The 18,985-nt window shown below is 61.4% G+C and overlaps 2 protein-coding genes across 5 annotated transcripts; one reads left to right on the forward strand and one right to left on the reverse strand.

Annotated features, from left to right (window-relative positions):
• Positions 1–4,557: 4,557 nt before the first annotated feature.
• ENTPD8 (ectonucleoside triphosphate diphosphohydrolase 8) lies at positions 4,558–8,255 on the forward strand. The gene is made up of 9 exons (XM_004423697.3): positions 4,558–4,685; positions 4,774–4,891; positions 5,542–5,692; positions 5,827–5,986; positions 6,082–6,312; positions 6,404–6,667; positions 6,875–6,985; positions 7,252–7,386; positions 7,485–8,255. Exons 1-9 carry the CDS (start codon positions 4,560–4,562, stop codon positions 7,674–7,676), a joined length of 1,488 nt encoding a protein of 495 aa, XP_004423754.3. The 5' UTR covers positions 4,558–4,559; the 3' UTR covers positions 7,677–8,255.
• NOXA1 (NADPH oxidase activator 1) lies at positions 8,224–18,876 on the reverse strand. Of its 4 annotated transcripts, none has more exons than XM_087418698.1 (14): positions 18,441–18,876; positions 16,051–16,133; positions 15,020–15,128; positions 13,514–13,648; positions 13,087–13,194; positions 12,068–12,127; positions 11,780–11,823; positions 10,998–11,130; positions 9,726–9,765; positions 9,458–9,516; positions 9,099–9,253; positions 8,713–8,827; positions 8,501–8,615; positions 8,224–8,394 (listed from the first exon to the last, which is right to left on the reverse strand). In XM_087418698.1, exons 1-14 carry the CDS (start codon positions 18,615–18,617, stop codon positions 8,306–8,308), a joined length of 1,422 nt encoding a protein of 473 aa, XP_087274824.1. In that variant the 5' UTR covers positions 18,618–18,876; the 3' UTR covers positions 8,224–8,305. The 4 variants fall into 4 exon arrangements, with proteins under 4 accessions (XP_087274824.1, XP_087274822.1, XP_087274820.1 ...); XM_087418696.1 differs by lacking the exon at positions 18,441–18,876 and adding an exon at positions 17,230–18,299 and having other exon boundaries at positions 8,501–8,555; XM_087418694.1 differs by lacking the exon at positions 18,441–18,876 and adding an exon at positions 17,230–18,299.
• Positions 18,877–18,985: the final 109 nt, after the last annotated feature.

The following is an 18,985-nucleotide window of genomic DNA, read 5'->3' on the forward strand; positions in this document are numbered from 1 at the left end:
TCCCTTAAGGCTGGGAACAAGGCAGAGATTTCCACTCTCCACTCCCACTCCACTTACAGCTGAAGTCTTAGCCAGTGCAGTGAGGCGAGAAAGAGAAATGAGAGGCGTGCATACTGGAGAGGAGGGAATGAAGCTATCCATTTACAGACAACATGATTCTCTATGTCAAGAATTCCAGGGAACCTATACACAAATTCCTAGAACTAATAAGTGAACTTAGCAAGGTGGCAGGATACAAGGTCAACACACAAAAACAATTATATTTCTGTTTACTGCTAATGAACAATTGAAAATTTAAAAAAAATACAATTTACAATAGTGCCCCACAAAAATGAAATCCTTAGATATAAATCTAACAAAACATGTACTGGATCATTATTCTGAAAACTAGAAAATGCTGATGAAAGAAAATTTTAAAAAGACCTAAATCCTAAATAAATGGAGAGAAGAGAAATAGTGCTCATGGAATGGAAGACTCAAAATTATAAAGATATCAATTTCTTCTCAAAGCAATCATTAATTTAACCTAATGCCAATAAAAATTTCAAGAGAACTTTTTTGTGGATATAGAGGGGCTGATTATAGAATTTATATGGGAGGGCAGAGGAACTAGAACAGCTAAAACAAATTCGAAAAAGAAGAAGAAAGTTGGAGGACTCATGTTGCACAATATTAAGACTTACTGTGTGGCTGCACTAATCAAAACAGAATTGGGGACGAGATAGACCCACAAGAATATGGCCATTTATACACAGGTGCAAAGGAATTCATGGAGAAAGGATGGGTTTTTTTTTTTGTGTGTGTGAGGAAGATCAGCCCTGAGCTAACATGCGTGCCCATCTTCCTCCACTTTATGTGGGACGCCTCCACAGCATGGCCTGACAAGCAGTGCGTCTGTGCGCGCCCGGGATCTGAACCCCGGGCCGCCAGCATCGGAGCATGCGCACTTAACCGCTATACCACGGGGCCGGCCCCAGGATGGTCTTTTCAACAAATGGTGCCGGAGCAATCAGTCATCCACATGTAAAGAAAATGAGCCTTGACCTAAGCCACACGTCTTATACAAAGATTAACTCAAAATGAATCATAGGTCTAAATGTACATCATGAAACTATAAAACGTTCAGGAGAAAGAAATCTTCATGACCTCTGGTTAGGGGAAAAGTTCTTAGTAACAACATGAAAAGCACTATCCATAAAAGAACAAATTAATAAATTGGATTTCATCAAGAATTTAAGAATTTGCTTTGTGAAATACACTGTTAAGACAATGAAAAGACGAGCTACAGACTTGGAGAAAATATTTGCAAACCACACACATGACAAAGAACTAGATGTAGAATATATAAAGAAGTCTCTAAACAGGAAGAAATCAAAAAAAACAATTAAAAAGGGGGCAAAATATGTGACATTTGACCAGAGAGTACATATGTGTTTGCACATGAGCACAAGGAAAGGTTCTGCCTCATCAGCCGTTCATGCAAATTAAAACCACAGTGGGGCTGGCCCCGTGGCTTAGCAGTTAAGTGCGTGCTCTCTGCTGCCAGCGGCCCAGGTCGGATCCCGGGTGTGCACTGACGCACTGCTTGTCCAGCCATGCTGAGGCCGCGTCCCACATACAGCAACTAGAAGGATGTGCAGCTATGACATACAACTATCTACTGGAGCTTTGGGGGAAAAATAAATAAATAAATAAATAAATAAATAAATAAATAAACCCACAATGAGGTTTCACTGCATCCATCAGATCAGCTAAAATGAAAAATTGTGACACACATGCTGGGGAGGATGCAGAGAAACTGGATTGCTCGCTCTGGGAAGCATTTGGGCAGTTTCTAATCAAGTTAAAGGTGAATTGGTTGACCACACAGCCCAGCAGTCTGTCTCCTGGGGAGGAATGAGAGCGTGGGTCCGACAAGGACTTGTGCATGAATGTCCACAGCAGCTCCGCACAGTCAGAAGTGGAAACTCCCCAGATGCCTTTGACAGAGGAGGGGCTAAGCAGACTGCAGCCCGTCTGTCTGTGCAACTGGACTGACGTGGCTGCAGAGGAGGAGCAGCTGGAGCCCGCAACAGCCCCCGAGCCTTGGGCCTCATGCTGAGCGGAAGAAGCCAGCTCAGTCCATCTCTGTGACCTTCTTCCAAAGAAACTGTAGCAGGAGAGCTGATTGGTGGGGTTGGTGGGGGTCGGGGCTAGGCTGGGGCAGGCATGACCACAAAGGGCGCAGGAGGGAGTGCCGGGTGATTCTGACTGTGGTGGTAGTCACACAAATCGACACAGTGCACCAAAAAGGGGCAGTTTTACTGTATGCTTAAAAACGAACAAACACAACAGCACTAAGAGGCCAAATCTCGCCCTCCTCCCTGGACTGCAGGCTGGTCTGGCGCCTCTTGGCCTTTGCTCTGGCCCTTTCTGGTCACCTGACTTGGACCGGCCCTCAGCCTGAGCCCTGGCACCCAGTCTTCCTGCTGGGGGAGGGCGGGGTCGGAGGGCAAAGTCTGAGCAGCCTCCAGGGAGGGGTGGGGCCAACCTGGGGGGTCATCTGTGACCCTGGGCAGCAGGTGGAGGGGATGACCCTGGGCAGTGGGGGGATGACCCTGGGTGGGGGCCTGAGCTCAACCCCACTGAGCCTCAGTTGGCTGGTCTGCAAGCCAGGGGTAGGCAGTGCCCCCTGCAGCGCACCCTGCTCCCGGGCTCTGGCACCTGCCTGGCAGCGGACCCAGGTCCGGCTGGGTGGTGACTGGCTGGGGGAGGGGGCAGGTGGGGCAGCACCTGGCAGTGCCTGAGGGACGGCAGTCCAGCTGACGCCTGCTCGCCCGCTGTCCACCAGCCCAGGTGAGGAGGCTGTCCTGGTCTGAGGGGGGCTGTCCTGGTCTGAGGGGGGAGGTCCTGGTCTGAGGGGGGCTGTCCTTGTCTGAGGGGGAGGTCCTGGTCTGAGGGGGCTGTGCTGGTCTGAGGGGGAGGTCCTGTTCTGAGGGGAGGTCCTGTTCTGAGGGGGCGGTCCTGGTCTGACGGGGAGGTCCTGGTCTGAGGGGGCCTGTACTGGTCTGAGCGGGGAGGTCCTGGTCTGAGGGGGCGGTCCTGGTCTGAGGGGGAGGTCCTGTTCTGAGGGGGCAGTCCTGGTCTGACGGGGAGGTCCTGGTCTGAGGGGGCCTGTGCTGGTCTGAGGGGGAGGTCCTGGTCTGAGGGGGCTGTCCTGGTGTGAGGGGCGGTCCTGGTGTGAGGGGGCGGTCCTGGTCTGAGGGGGCGGTCCTGGTCTGAGGGGGCTGTGCTGGTCTGAGGGGGAGGTCCTGGTCTGAGGGGGAGGTCCTGTTCTGAGGGGGCGGTCCTGGTCTGAGGGGCAGGTCCTGGTCTGAGGGGGCTGTGCTGGTCTGAGCGGTGAGGTCCTGGTCTGAGGGGGCTGTCCTGGTCTGAGGTGGCTGTCCTGGTCTGAGGTGGCTGTCCTGGTCTGAGGGGGGCTGTGCTGGTCTGAGGGGGGCTGTGCTGGCCTGAGGGGGGCTGTGCTGGTCTGATCGGGGAGGTCCTGGTCTGAGGGGGGAGGTCCTGGTCTGAGGGGGGAGGTCCTGTTCTGAGGGGGGCAGTCCTGGTCTTCCCTCCTTACAATGGGATCATAACCCACACAGCCTGTGCCCGTCTGGCCAGGAGCCCCAGGACAGATGCACCATGGTCCCTCCGTCGCCCCGTGTGGATGAAACACGTTAGGAATGTTGGCGTTCTGGCGGGACAGGCGATATGATACAAAATCACATGAGTCTCCCGGTCCGGAGACCTCAGAGGTGGCTTCCTCTGGGCAGTGGCACCGGCTGGCCCAAGGCTCCTGGTGTCCCTGGGTGCACCGCCCGACTCGGGGACCTCTGGGGCCTGGAGAGGGTCCTGCAGGGGCCGCAGCCACTGAGCTGGGCACCTCGGCGCCGAGCAAACTGCACTCCCAGGTCAGCCGTGGGAGGGACTGTCTGCGGCCAACTAAAAAGTTTCAAAATCAGATAAGAGAAACCTGAGGTTGGGTTTTCAAATAGAAACCAGATGTCTCTGTTCCAAACTCTCCGGCCTTAAGGTCCTTCAGTGGAAAAAACGTGCTTCCCGGGACGGGCTGATTCGTCGAGTTACACGGGGGGCCGCCTGCAACAAGGAGATATCCCGGTGGTCACCTGTCCCCACCTGGGTCGGGCCTGACCTCAGGGCTCCTTGGGGGGAGCCACAGAGAGGAGGCAGGTGAGTGGGAGAGTGGGGTCCCGGGTCCCCAGTGTTTGACCTGCAGAGCTGGGGCTCCTTCTGTGGTGGGGGAGGGAGCGGAGCGGGTCCTGGGAGTGCAGAGAGCGGGGCTGCCCAGATAACAGGGGGTAGCTCCACTGGTCCTGATGTGGCATTCGAGAGGGGCTCTCCCAAACCCCGTCAGGCTGTGGCCTGGTCTCGGGACCTGCCCGCTGACCCAGCTGAGGTGGGCCGTCCGGGCCTCAGGGAGGACGGAGTGGCCCTCCAGGGCGGCAGCATCTGCAGCCAGTGGAGTCTGGGTGCCCACTGCTGCCCACCCCCCCGCAGGTGCCAGCCCTGCCCCCACCATGGGACTGACTTGGAAGGAGCGGGTCCTCACGGCCCTGCTGGGGGCTGCCGCGGCCTCAGGCCTCACCACGCTCATTCTCATCCTGGTGGAGGCCACCAATGTCCTCCTGCCTGCAGACACCAAGGTATGCCCGCAGGACCCGAGCAGGGATGGGCTGGGTGGCTGAGTGGTGTGCCGGCCCCCACACCTCCTGACCCTGGTATCATCCCCAGTTCGGGATCGTGTTCGACGCCGGGTCCTCCCACACGTCCCTCTTTGTGTATCAGTGGCCGGCAGATAAGGAGAATAACACAGGCGTGGTTAGCCAGGTCCTGGCCTGCCAGGTGGAAGGTCAGTGGGCAGTTCCATCACTGGTGGACGCACGCTGGGAGCTGCCAACCGCTGGCTGGCTGGGATTCCCAGCTGGGTGGAGGTTTGGGAGGTGGCACAGGCTGGAGCCAGGTGGGAGCTACGTTTCTATCCCTCGGCAAGTCAGCAATCAACCTAAAGGAAAAGGGGCTCAGAGAGGTTGAGTGAGGTGCCAACCGTGGCACAGCTGGTCAGTGGGTGCTGGGCCAGAGCCTGCGTTTGCCTCCAGGGCTCTGGAGACGTCCCCGCCTGAGCCTGCGGAGACCATGCTGCCTCCTCCAGCTCCTGGGGCTCCAGGAGTCCCTGGGCTGGTGGTCGCATCGCTCCAGCCTCTCCCTCCAACTTCACATGCCTTCCCTCTGGGTCTTAAGTCTCCCTCTCCTCTCGCTCATGAGGACGCCAGTCATTGGATTTAGGGCCCCCACCTGGGGAATCCAAGATGATCTCACTTTAAGATCCTTAACTTAATCACATCTGCAAAGATCCGTTATCCAAATAAGGTCTCATTCCCAGGTTCTGGGTGTCAGGATGGGGGTACATATTTTGGGGGGCCCCCCACTACCTACCACAGGTCCTTTCAGCCCTGCCAGCCTTCAGGCCTTGGAGCCTCGACCTGGGGTGCTGTGTTTCAGGGCCTGGAATCTCCTCCTATACCTCCGACCCTGCACAGGCTGGTGAGAGCCTGCAGGGCTGCCTGGAGGAGGCATTGGCACTGATCCCAGAGGCTCAGCATCAGGAAACGCCCATGTTCCTGGGGGCCACGGCTGGCATGAGGCTGCTCAGGTGAGGTGGGCTGGTGTGGGGCCTGCGCACGTCCGTGAGGAGCAGCAAGTGAGAGCCGTGGTCTCAAGGCCCAGGGCAGGGTGGAGGGGGTGCAGGCTGCCAGCCAGCTTCAGCCCCTGATCCTCTCTGCCCAGCCAGAAGAACAGCTCTCAGGCGAGGGACATCTTTGTGGCGGTCACCCGGGTCCTGAGCCAGTCTCCCGTGGACTTTCGGGGCGCTGAGCTCCTGGCTGGGCAGGACGAAGGTGCCTTAGGTTGGATCACCATCAATTACGTCCTGGGCATGCTGGTCAAGGTGCCACAGGCAGCCCCAGGGTGGGGGCTGGATGACCAGGGGCTGTGGGTCAATGTGGCTGGTCCTGGGACTCAGTGCCCCTTGTCTCTGGTCAGTACTCCTTCTCTGGAGAATGGATCCGGCCTCCAGAGGGGACGCTGGTGGGCGCCCTGGACATGGGTGGGGCCTCCACCCAGCTCACCTTCGTGCCTGGAGGCCCCATACTGCACAAGAACACGCAGGCCACCCTCCGGCTCTACGGCTACGACCACAGCGTCTACACCCATAGCTACCTCTGTTTCGGGCGTGACCAGATGCTGAACAGGCTCCTGGCTGGGCTGGTGCAGGTTGGCTGGCCCACGGAGGAGGAGGCGGCGCCGTGGGGCGGCCCCGTGGCCCCAGGCTGGAGCTCAAGGCCGCCTCCCATCCTCCCTGCAGAGCAGCCTGGCACCCCTGGTCCGCCACCCATGCTACCACAGCGGCTACCAGGGCACACTGTCCCTGGCTTCCCTGTACGAGTCGCCCTGTGTCCACAGCACAGCCCCCCTAGACCTCACCCAGAACCTCAGTGTGGAAGGCACCGGGAACCCCGGGGCCTGCGTCTCAGCCATCCGGGATCTCTTTGACTTCCTGAGCTGCGAGGGCCAAGAAGACTGTGCCTTCAACGGGATCTACCAGCCCCCCGTGCGGGGCCAGTTCTACGTGAGCACTCCACACTTCGCCCCCCCAGGGTCCCAGCTTCCTCCTGGAGCCCCAGGGGCTTGACCCCAGGTGGCCCCAGGGTGAGCCCTGGACAGGCGGGACACGGGGGCTCTGGGCCCCCAAGTGGGGGTGGGATGGGGACTTAACCTGGTTTGTCCTGGGCCTGGCCCCCGTGCAGGCCCACCCGTCTCCCCTCCCTGCCCCCAGGCCTTCTCCAACTTCCACTACACCTTCCACTTCCTGAACCTCACGTCCAGGCAGCCGCTGGCCACCGTCAATGCCAGTGTCTGGGAGTTCTGCCAGAGGCCCTGGAAGCTGGTGGGTGGGCCCGGGGCCGCCCCCTCCCCCCACCGCCCGCTCCCTGTGCTGCAGCTGTTGAGGCGCAGACCTCACTGAGCAGGGAACTGGTGGGACCCCATTCCGGGCAGTGTGGCCAGCAAGGTTTGGGGGGAGCCGGAGGAAGGGAGGACAGCGCCTTGGCCCCTGCTGCAGTCAGGAGACCCAGGGTCACGCCCCTAGATGGGACCAGCCTCCGGGGGGCCGGGAGGGGGTCCCTCACCTGGCTCCTCACCTCCTGGCCCCAGGTGGAGGCGAGCTCACCTGGGCAGGACCGCTGGCTGCGCGACTACTGCGCCTCGGGGCTGTACATCCTCACACTCCTGCTCGAGGGCTATGGGTTCAGTGAGGACACCTGGCCCAGCATCGAGTTCCGCAAGCAGGTGACAGCCTCCCGGGGACCCGGCTGATGGCCCCCGGGCAAGGGTCGGGGGCTCTGGGGCAGCTGCCCGCAGCCCTGACTGGCCAGTGTGTCCCGCAGGCTGGCGGCACCGACATCGGCTGGACACTGGGCTACATGCTGAACCTGACCAACATGGTCCCAGCCGAGGCGCCTGCCCAGTGGCGGGCAGAGAGCTACAACGTCTGGGTGGCCGGGGTCGTCTTTATGGTGCTGACCCTCGTGGCCGTTCTCGGAGCTGCTGCAGTCCAGCTCCTCTGGCCGCAGGACTAAGCCGGGCTGCTGCCTGATGCTCCCAGAGCTCAGGGGGGCCGCCCCAGCCTGGACGCCTTAGCTGGCTGGAGCCTTCCTGAGTCCCTGACCCCTGCGGGGCCTCCCGGGACCTTGTCCTGTGGGCTCTGCCCTCAGGGTCGCTCTGGCTATGGAGGCTGCGCTGTGGCCCCCCATCTGGCACCCCTGGGTCCCCTCTCCACCGTGCTTCCCAGGCCACTGGGCGCCTTTCTGCACCCACGCTGGGTCCCTGGACCCCTGTGGCATTCCAGGGCTGTGTGACTGCAGAATTAGTGGGACGCGGGGCCCCGGTTGAGCCTGAGGGTGGGGAGTGACCACTGCAGCAAGAAGGGGCCTGGCTTCCTGGGAGGGGCTGGCAGTGGGCCCTGGGGTCTCCAGGAGCTGGCAGAGCCTCAGGAGGAGGCTGGGGGAAGGGGCCCAGCCTAGACCCCTGGGGTGGGCCTGCCTGAGGGGCAGTGTCCAGGCTCTTCTCCTGGAGCAGCCTCACCCCACACTCTCGGAAGCAGAATATGGACCACACCTTGGAGAGGGGCAGAATGCTTTTATTAAAACCCTCTTTGCTGCTGGACTTCTTAGGGTGATCTCCTTGCCGGGTCCGGGGGGGCGGCTCCTCACAGGCATCGACCAGCCGGGACCACGAAGCATTTGGGGAAAATGCCGATGCGGCCATCACAGTGGCCCTCCAGCCATGCCTGGTCCACTGCAAGGGGGCGTCAGGGCTCCTCAGGGCACCACACGGTGTCGCACAGAGACCCTGGCGCCCCAGGCCCAGCAGGGTGATGGGAGAGGGTGGCTGCCCACTCTACCTTCACACAGGACGTCCACAGTGTCCCCCTGCTGCAAGTCCAGGTCCTCGGGCCCCTGGGCAGAGTAGCTGTGCTGGGCCACCACCTGGTAGAGGACAGGCCGGCGGCCCACTCCCTGCAGCAGAGGGCAGGGCTCCATGGCAGGCCAGGCACTGGGAGAAGGGCCTCCCCGAGACGGCAGCCCGACCCACCCGCACTCTCCCGAGGCTCACCCGGCACTGGAGCCGCAGCCCCCCAGGGCCGCCAGCTGCATCCTGCCAGGCCCTCTGCAATGCCTCCTCCCCGAGGAGGGGCACCCAGCGCCCGTCATCACTGGGGTCTCGGTAACTGCAAAGAGACTCCTCAGAGTGGGGGTAGGGGGCTGTGGAGAAGGTGCTGACCTCTGACCTTTGCAGCCTCTGATGCACCCAGCCCCTCTTCCAGCTGCTGCCTTGGGGCTCCACCCTGGGCCGGGGCTGAGATAGGCCAGCTCAGACCCCCTACCCTCCTGCCCAACTCAGAGTTCCCCTCTACCCCTCACCCCCCTGTCCAGCTCAGAGCCCACCTGCCCCACCTCCCACTCAGCTCAGTGGCAGCAGGGGGTGGCTTTCCAGCCCACCTGAGCTGCCCATGCTGAGCCTGGTGAGGGAGGGCCTGGCTCAGCAGGGCCCGCAGGCTGGACACGTCCACTCCTCTTGGGGCCTTCAGGGCCAGGGTGAAGGCACACTGCACCGTGATGGTCGCCAAGGCCTCGGCGTCCTCTGCAGCCACACCCTGGGACCAGGCAGAAAGGCGGTGGTTGGTCTCTGAAGCCCCAGATCTTCGTGCCCAGGGCCCGGCCAGCGTGGGCTTCGGGCAGGGACTGAGAGGGTGGAGGGAGCTGGGGCTAAGGGCTTGTAAGGCTTCATCAGCTGGAGTCCCCGGGGCCCTCACGTCCCTGGGGAGTGGGAGTGGGGAGTGGTTTTAAGGGCCTCTTACCTCAGCACCCGTGGGATCTTCAGAGGGGCTGGGGCCTGGCCCGCCAGCCGCCAGCAGCCCTGCGAAGTGGGATAGAGCAGGGACTCAGGTGACCACCCCCCTCCACCAAAGTGGGACATTTTGGACTAGAGGAGCTGTGGCACTACGGGCCCACCAGGAGGCCAAGGCCGCCGCTTCTTCCTTGGGGACAAAGAGGCCCCACAGATGCCTGCCTGGGGCTCCCTCCATAGAGTGTCCCACCCACCACCTGCGGTCGGGACACCCTTACCTGGAGGAACCTGTTGGCCAACTTGCTCCACGTGGGGCCTCTGCAAGGAAAGCCACAGGCTGGGGGCTCTGCTGGGCCTGGGGTGGGGCCTGGCAGTGGAGGCCTCACCTTGATGGGCAAGGGTGGGGCCCTGAGGATGGGGGCAGCTTTCGTAGCCTGGGGCTTGTCAGGGGTGGTGCCCGGACACCGTCCCAGCAGAGCCAGTGGTGAGCAGGAATTCAGGGCATGAACCAGGTCCCTAAAGGCCTGGAGACTACAGACTAGCTGTCTTGTACCAGTGGGGACTGACCCGTTGTCCCCAGCCCACCATGAGGCGGCAGCTCCAGCTGCGTGGTCCCCAGTGATCCTGGCAGGCTGAGGACTGAGGCCAGGGACTAGCTGGACTTCATCCCTGTGTTGGCCACTAACTGGTGGGCATGCTGGAGGGGCAGCGAGACACCCCAGCAGGGCCCACGGTCTGGGCCACACTGACCGGCTGACTCAGATCCTGACTCAGATCCAGGGGGTTTGAGAGTTTGACCACGTTTGTAAACGATGCGTGTAGACTTCATCAGATTCACTAGTTGGTTAAAGCAACTAGGAAGCTGTTCCTGTTAGGTCAGGGGGTCAAATGCTTAAAAAGCCAATGTATGAACTTAGTAAATGCAGCTTGAATGGCCTGTGGGACTTCATCAAGCACAGGTGTAACGGGGATGAACTGCTTTTAAGGCTGCTAATCTGTTCACCTCGAGTTAATTGAACGTCAGTGGAACAGAAACTGAGGGTAACCATCTATTTTTTGATTGTGTCCTTTGATAAACCGAATGTTACACTTAACCGCCTTCTCTGTGCACGGGAGACCCCAAGCTCCTGGCGCTGGCTGTGGGCAGTGGTCAGCCGCACTCCTCAGGCCTCCTGGCCCATGAGAGGCCTATGTCCCTTTCTTCCTCAGCCTCATCCCAGCACGCGGGGCGTTTGGGCTGTCCCATGTCCAGGAAGGAGGGCTGGGGTGACAGGCAACCTGGCTGAGGGGTGGGAGCCCCATGGCCAGGATGCAAGGGCTACAGGCCCAGCCCCCCCAGAGCCCGGGGAGGAGTGAGGACTGCCAGGCCCCTGTCTATGCGCCTATGAACATCAGTGCGTCCCCCACCCCTGGTGGGCAACGAAGCCGCCTGCCCTGCCCTGAGACCCTCACAGGGCCCAGCTGTGGCTAGTCCCCACGCTCAGCCTGGGGTGGTGGGTCCTCCCAGTACTGCGGACCCTGCTCGCCCTGCCCGGCCCCACCTCACTCACCCACTCATCATAGGTGACTGGTGCACAGTGGTCAGCCTGCCCTGCCTGGCCAGAGCCAACTTCCGTGTCTGCATCGGGGGGCGGCCTGGAGCCACGGGGGGTACCAGCTCTGCAGAGGCCTGTGTTGTGGGCTCTGAGGGGAGGAGGAGCCCTCATTCTCAGGGCTCGCTCCTCCCTGACACAGCCTGCCTGGGCCACCTCCTCTGGGCCAAGGGCCTCCATGAAAGGTGGGCCTGAGAGGAGCCCGGAGCATGGAGAAGAGGGAAGTGTGGAGCATGGCCCAGGGTTTGGGGCTTGCTCTGTGTCCCCACACCCTGTGCAACCTTGAGCACCCCCCGTCGGAGTGGCCCCACCTGTGGGCCCAGGTCTGGTGGTGCCCGAGGGGCTGCTCGTGTCAGCCCACAGTCCAGCTTGCACCCTCCCCGGGTGCTCCGGCTCCAATCCTTGGTGCTGCCCGGAGCCATGGCGACTTTCGGTCTCTGTTCCCCTCTGAGGCCTGAGGGGAAATTCTATGGGAGGCAGGCACAGGGCTCTTCCCCCAGGAGCATGCACTGAGTGTGCCCCGAGGCTCTGGACAAATGGGGACGTGGGGAGAGAGAGAGGGGCTGGACGCCCCTTCCTTGGCACCCAGGGCTCCAGCCAGTTTCAATCTGGAAAGGGGACATGACAACCCTGGACCCTGGCCAGGAGTGGCCACGCTGGGTCTGCACAGGGGCTCCAGCCTCAGGGGCTGAAATGCACGCCTCACACCAGGTCCTCCACCCCAACAGGCCAGTTCCTACCGTGGGGCAGCCCCGGGTATGGCTTCACCATCAGCATCTTGAACCTGTGGGCACAGAGTGACGTCCTCGCTCAGGACGCAGATGCCCAGGGCGAGTGTCAGGCAGGTGGGCATGGTGTCACTCCCCCAAGGCAAGACCACATGGTTCCACAGACTCTCACACGGGATGGGACAGCCACCCTCAGTTCAGCACCCTCAGCATTTCCCTTCCTTGACAGTGAAGGGTCTGGAGCCCTCTGACCCACAGTACGCCAGAGGAGGAGTCTGGGCTGGAAGGCTGCCCACCCACCTGGGGCCGCTGGGGCCCAGTGCTCTTGTGCTGGTTGTCGTGGACGCTGGAGGTGACTACCTGGTGAAGGACAGCAGTGGGACGGCCAGGTCAAGGGGCGCCTGGCCGCACCCTCCAGGGGCCCATGATGTTGGCTCCCCGTACCCTGTCTCCCGTCTGCCGGACCACCACGGCGGGGCTGGGAGGTGGGAAGAATAAGACTGATAAAGGAAAACAGCTGTGCTGATAATTTTAACTTATTTTTAGCACAACTTTTAAAGTATTTCCGTTTCTTAGAAACAGTCCTCTGCTGTGACAGGCAGACTGTAGATTGATGTGCATGCAGCGCAGAGGCCCTCCTCCACCAGCCTCCGCCCTGCCAGAAGACGTTTGCAAAGACGTGGTGTTTGCAGCTTGTGCCCTCACCAGTGGCTGCACACGGCCACACACAGCCTAGAGTGACCCCTGGGCCACAAGCTCGACACCAAAGTGCGGAAGGCACCAAGGAAACTCGCATTTCCCTGTATTCCGCCCCTGCCTTGGGGGCCGGCTGCTCCCCACCATCCTGTGGTTTTGGTGGTGCTGCCCGGCCCTGACCTGGGGTGGGCATGGCGTGGCCCTGGCCAGCCTGCCTCGGCCTTCCCTGGGATCTCGTCTCTGAGGCAGAGATGCAGTAGAGACAGTGAGGACAGAAGAGCATGGCTGAGGTGGGGCAGGGGTAGCACTGCCTGGGCTTGCTGTCCAGAGGGCACAAGCCCGCCCCTCTGCAACCCCCTTCTGGTGGGTTCCGCCTCCAGGTTCCAAGAGTCCCAGAGCTGTGAGCCCCACTTGGAGACACTGCCCCTGACCCCAGGAGCCCAGGCACATCTGCAGTTTGAGGGCGGCTGTGTCCCCACTCTCCACCCAATGACATGGACTAGTCCCTCTGTGACCCTGGGAACGCAGCTCAGGACACCCCGTGAGCTCGGCATGGCCTGGCCACCTGCCCCTCTCTGGCCTGCTGGGCGCTGCTGGCCCCTAAGCCCCTGCCTCCCCTTTACCTTGGCCTTGCCCAGGAAATCCACGGGCTCCAGGTGCTCCAGGTGCCGCCTGTGGGGCCGAAAGACCTCGCCCCTGGGGACCCGCCGAGGCTGCATGAGGGCCTGTTTCTGGAGGAGGTCCGGCCAGGGCTGACCTGAGCATCTGACCAGGCCCGTGGCTGCAGGAGCCCCTGAGCCTTGGAACAGAGGTCCTGCTTGGGGCCCCCCACCCACTTCCCATAGCCCATGGGAAGGCCTCGCCCAGCCCCCACACCTGGGCACACGGGCCGCCTCCCTCCAGAGGCTTCGTCATCTCATATAGTTGGTCTTGGAGGGGCTGTTCAGATGGGAGCCCCACACTGCAGGCAATGGGCCCCACAAGCCGACCTGAGTCGGCTCAGGAGCCTGAGGTGGGGGCAGCCTGGCTCTTCTCACCTGCCCCCCTCACCTGCACTTGGTCCAGGGCAGTGTCCAGATCGTCGCGGGCCCCTTCTGGCCCCTTGGAGATGGCTTCCTCTAGGCTGCGGGTGGCTTCAGCCCAGAGCCCCAGCCCGCACTGCGCTGCAGCCACGTTGAACAGCACCTGGGAGCGAGGTGGGAGGTGACAGCAGGGTCCACTCCTAGATCAGTCCCACTGACCCCAACGACACCCCCCCCTTACCCCCGCTGGCCCTGGCCCCGTCCCCAACCCCACCCCTGTCTCCGCCCCTGGTCCAGCCCCCAGCTCCCCAGCCACAGCAGCAGAGGGCCCAGGGGAGGGCAGTTGGCCGTCACGCCCTGGTGCCAGGCTCTCCCAGCAGGCCTCCCTCTCCAGACCCCCAGCTGGAGCAGCTCATCGCTCTGGCTCTTCTCTGCTCTGGGTCTCTGGAGCATCCTCTCAGCCTGTGTCACCCCATTCTGCGTCTGGCCAGACCCCCTCACGGCCCTGTCTTCCCTGTGCTGTCCTGTTCACTGTACCCCTCCGAGTCTGGGGTGCGTCTCAGGAACCCCTTTCTCTGTGCCGTCCCCTCCCCCACGTGAAGGGACCTTTGGAGGGACACAGTGGATTGGGTTAAGGCTGTCGCCAGCCAGGACATGCTTGGGGCAGAAGCAAAGTCACCGCGCTGCTCCTGGGAGCCGACCGTCCTCACTGACCCCTCACTGCTGTGGGGACGGCATGTGCTCGCCAACCTGGCCTCGTGTCAGGGGAGGGGAGAAACCCACCGGGCCCTTCCCATGGCCCTCTGTCCCCACGGCCTGCATGCAAGGTGACAGCACACTCCCGGAGCCAGCTGGCTGCCCTCTGGAGATCCAGCTACAGGGCCTGGTGGGGTCATGGGCAGGCCAGCTCCCCACGCCTGCCCTGCTCTGTTCGGTGCCCTGGGCCGGGGGACACAGGCGGCTGTGGACCCGCACCTGGCGGGACTTTCCCACAATTTGTTTATTGCGACACAGGCTGTTCCCAGAGGGCTCCGAGGCACTGTGTTTCCAGAAGTGCTGGGAGCACTGGGAGGTGACCTTCCTCCCTATGCCCCTCCCTCAGTGCCAACACTGTCCCAGACAGCCAGGCACAGAGCCACGCACAGCACCGAGGGTGCGGACGCCCACGCTTGCTCCCTACCAGGGGCCCCCGGCCAAGCTGCGCTCCCTCCCGACCCCATCCCCCTTTCACCTCTCTGCTGATTCTCTGCCTGCCCCTGCCCTTCTCCTGGCGGAGCACTCCTGGTGGCCCCCACCTGCAGCCCTAAGCCTCCTCGGGGCCGAAGAGTGAACAGCAGGGGTTGGGGGCACTTCTGGCCAGGGGAGTATCCCACTCAACATGGCCCCACCTGTGACAGTAACAAGACAACAGGACCCAGAGGACGGGGCCTGGAAGGACCACCTGGGCCATTTGCCCACAGACAGCACCCCAGAGCCCCCAGCCTGCCCCACCTCTTGGGGGCCAGTTCCCTGCATGAGCCCAGCGCACCCTCACCTCCCAGGCCTGCAGCTTGAACCGCAGGCCCAGCTGCGTGTAGTCAATGGTGGCATTACCCCTCAGCTGTGCCAGGGCCAACCGGAAGTCGCACAGGGCCTGCTGGAACCTGTGGGCAGCAGGAGAGCCAGGTGTGGGGGGCCCTCAGCGGCCGCAGGGAAAGGGGCTGAGCCCTGCCCCAGCCTTCCCCACCCTTGGCTCCAGGAACACCTGCTGGGGGCAGAGGCGGTCACCCAGGTCTCAGCACATGGTGGGCACTCAAGTCCTGACGAATGGGTCAAGGGTCAATATGCAGACACGGCTGTGCAGGGCACAAGGGGCGTCTCGGGTGTGAGGTGATGCCTAGCTCGGACGGATCTAGCTCTGACTTCTGGCATCTCACTCCCCTGCCTGGGGCCCCTGTCTGCACCCCAGATCTTCTTCCACACCCAGCTGTGCAGAGTGCCCTGGTCATTTCCCTCCTGCTTCTCAGGCCCCCCATCCCCCGCAGGCCTCCCCCTGCGGAGTCCCCCTGGAAGATCCCCAGCCCCTACCAGAATCCCCTTCTCCCTCAGGCAGGCTCCTGGGAGGGGAGGAGGTGGCCCCCAGAGCCTGCCTGCCCTGCGTGGGGCATTCTGTGGGGCTTGTCCTGGGGGCCAGGCCAGGGGTGGAGGCCAGGCCTGTCCTGCAGCCCTGATGCCTTCTCCAGGAAGGGCCACGGTGCAGAGAGCCTGTGAGCAGTGAGGACCCCAACCATCTGTGTCCTGGGACACACCATTCCTCCAGCCCCACCCTCGGTTTCTGCCTCTGCAGAATGGGCATAATCACAACCTCCCTGCTACAGCAAAGGAGGGGATGCCCACAGCACAGAGCAAGGGTCACTGCGTGGCTCTGCCCCCGTCCCACTCCAGCATGACCACAGCGTCCTCCCCCAGGAGGAGGGGTCAGTGAGAGGGGGTGACCCATGGGGAGAGAGGCGGAGGCGGAACACAAGAATGGACTCGGCAGAGACAGAGGGCCATCAGAGGAGGAACGAGCCCCTCTCTGCTCACCTCTCCAGCTGGAAGTTGGCCACCCCTCGCTGGAAGAAGCCAACAGCCATGCAGGCGTCCTTGGTCACTGCTTCGTCAAACGCCTGGGGACAAAAATGCCCATGGAACGCCAAGGTCTGTAACCCCCTCCCCCGTGTCACACAGTCCAGACGGATGACCAGAGATGGGCCAAGGAACTCCGTCAGCCCTGTGAGAGCCGCCTGCAGGTGAAAGCGTGCTGCACCGGCCCGGGGCCTTCAGCGCCTGGCACCATTCAGGTTCCTCCACCGCCACCTAAAGCAGCCTGAGCTCCCGAGGTGCCCTGTGACGGGCTCAGAGCACAGCAAGGTGGTGCCACAAACCAATTTGTTTACCATGAGGACAAGGAGAAAGGATAGAAGGAAATACTCCAGTGCATTAATAAGAGTTACCTCTGGGGAATGCAGTTATGCAAGATTTGTCTTTTTTAAATCCTATTTTTGGTAGTTCATACAAAATGACACACTTCTTATCTATTAGAGTCAGAAAGAACAAAACACAAAAGTCTTACTATGTGTGTAAAGCACAGCCTTTCCTTAAACGGACTCAGAAATGACGTCGTCTGTTCCTAACGAGGATAGCAGCCATCAGCTAAACACAGGCAACAGGAGGCGTGTCTTGGTCTTACCCTAACAAATCTGGCTGTGGGGGGCCCTTGTTGAACTGAGTTTGACCCAAGGGTGAAGGTGACACAGGGCCACTGATGCAGGGAGGCCACTCCGCGAGACCCGTCTGCTATCTCCCCACACAGAGCAGCCAAACCAAAGCTTATGTAAGGTTCAGATCAACAGACTGGCCCCCAGCAACACCCCTTCCCACCCTATCCTGCTCCTCAGAGATCATCAGTTTCATTAACTGTAGCCGTTCCATCTGCTTTTTAAAATCTCCATATTTCCAACCAATACACCTATTCTATTCTTGAATTTTATTGACTTCAGACAGTACTCCTCCTCCTCTGAGTAGAGAGGAATTTAACACGCGTACTGCTCTGCCCTCGACCTGTTTCCTCTCTCCAGTTAAATCACAGTTTGAGTAGGCGATGACTGGGCCAGCCTTACACCTGTGACTCACTGTTGAACCACCTGGTGTCCGGTGATTGTAAACCCTTTCTTGGATAACATTTTAAAACTGAAAGTGTTACTGAGAATTGTAGATTCGTACGCAGATGTAAGAAGTGACAGGGAATCCTTGTACACTTTGCCCAGTTTCTCCCAATGGTGGAGTTTTGCAAGAAGTTGACGTTGCTGCTCTCCATAACGTCTCATCCTCTTTTCTTTTCATCTGTGTAGTTTTCCAGGTGGCTGTCACTGATCGTCTGAACAACCGTGGGAACCCGGTTCTTTCGGCCGACGGAATTGGGGACAGGAACAATGGGCAGGGTGCTGCCGGCTTTTCATCATGCACCCGTGGAAGATGCATCACTGTGATGAACACGAAGCGTCTGAAGGGCAGAGTGGCGGGGCCAGCCCAGTGGCGCAAGTGGTTAAGTGCGCGCGCTCCGCTGTGGCAGCCCGGGGTTAGCCGGTTTGGATCCCGGGCGCGCACCGATGCACCACTTGTCAAGCCATGCTGTGGCGGCGTCCCATATAAAGTGGAGAAAGATGGCCATGGATGTTAGCCCAGGGCCAGTCTTCCTCAGCAAAAAGAGGAGGATTGGCACATGTTAGCTCAGGGCAGATCTTCCTCACAAATAAATAAATAAATAAAAGAAAATTTGAAGGGCAGAGTGGCTCTGCGCTGGTGTGTGTGTGCCCATGCACCCCAAGCTTTTGGTTCTGTTTTGGGGAGCAGGTTGGGAGATAGGTGAGCACTAAGAGCTGGGCTTTGGGCACCAGTGAGACAGACCTTGGCCCCTCATCACCACCACAGGCGTCTGCTGAAGCCCCTGCCCCAAAACCTATCCCTTGGGGGGCAGGCAAGCCCCTTCCCAGAGCATCCAGCCTCAAGCCAGTTTCCAAGTGTGTTAGCACCTGAGCCAGCATTCGCCCAGACCTTTCCCCATGGCTGTAGAGTCTGGCACATGGTCATCACATAGTGCAGGCTGTGAGGGAGCCCTGGGCCCCCATCTTGGTCCTGACTCAGCTCAGGTTGGGGTCCCCCGACCACACAGCTCCCCCGTGCCATAGGTGTTCATTGAGGCAGAACACTTGGGAGACGTCCCCAAGTGACCATCAGGGGGAAGAGCAGGGGTCCCCCCCAGGTGACCGTCGGGAGGAAGGGCGGGGGGCCCTAGACTCACCCCTGCAGCTAGGTCTTTATCGCACCGCTCATGGGCCCGGTGCACGGTAAGTAAGGCCCCCAGGGCCAGAGATCAGCCCCCCCAGGTCCCTCTGCGACCAGTCCCGGGCGCGGGTGTCAGGCCCCTGGCTCACCCGCAGCGCAGCCTCCGGGTCCCCGGCCAGCAGGTGCACGCAGCCCATGTTGAAGCACATCCTGGCGCGGGGCTCCGGGACGCCCGAGAAGAGCCGCAGGGCGCAGCCCCAGTCCCCGCGCGCCACGGCCTGCGCGCCCTGGTGCCAGTCCCGCACCTGGTCCCCGAGCGAGGGCATGGCGGCGAGGACACGGCCGGCCGCAGCAGAGGTCGGCGCTTCCGGGTCGGGGCGCGGCGGGCGCGGCCGGCGGGGTGGGGTCCCGTGAGGGGACCGGTGGGAGGACCGGGCCGAGGACCGCAGAGCAGGGGCTGGGGGACCCTCCAAGCCGGGCAGGGGGCTGAGGCTGGGGGGCCCTCCGAGCTGGGCAGGCCGCTGGGGTGCAGGGAGCGCTGGACACTGGGCGCGGGGCGTCGGTGCGTGCCAGGTGCGACGCGCCTTCGGCCGGGCGCCCCGCCCCAGCCGTCCTGGCCACGCCCCTCCCCGAGTCGGCCCACCCCGCCCCGCCTGGCCACGCCCCTCCCTGGCCGGCCTGGCCACGCCCCCAG

This window comes from Ceratotherium simum, chromosome 29 (genome assembly GCF_057802395.1).
Source record: "Ceratotherium simum simum isolate JZ-2026a chromosome 29, ASM5780239v1, whole genome shotgun sequence".
Taxonomy (NCBI): domain Eukaryota; kingdom Metazoa; phylum Chordata; class Mammalia; order Perissodactyla; family Rhinocerotidae; genus Ceratotherium; species Ceratotherium simum.

Coding starts and splice junctions, on each gene's coding strand:
- ENTPD8 (XM_004423697.3), top strand. CDS start 4,560: ATGGGACTGACTTGGAAGGAGCGGGTCCTCACGGCCCTGCTGGGGGCT. Junction 5,693..5,826: donor GCTGGCATGAGGCTGCTCAG/GTGAGGTGGGCT, acceptor CTCTCTGCCCAG/CCAGAAGAACAGCTCTCAGG. Junction 7,387..7,484: donor GCATCGAGTTCCGCAAGCAG/GTGACAGCCTCC, acceptor TGTGTCCCGCAG/GCTGGCGGCACCGACATCGG.
- NOXA1 (XM_087418694.1), bottom strand. CDS start 17,487: ATGCATCTTCCACGGGTGCATGATGAAAAGCCGGCAGCACCCTGCCCA. Junction 16,134..17,229: donor CTGTCACTTCTTACATCTGC/GTACGAATCTAC, acceptor TTTTGTCCCCAG/GCGTTTGACGAAGCAGTGAC. Junction 8,616..8,712: donor GGCTGCGGCTCCAGTGCCGG/GTGAGCCTCGGG, acceptor CCTCTGCTGCAG/GGAGTGGGCCGCCGGCCTGT.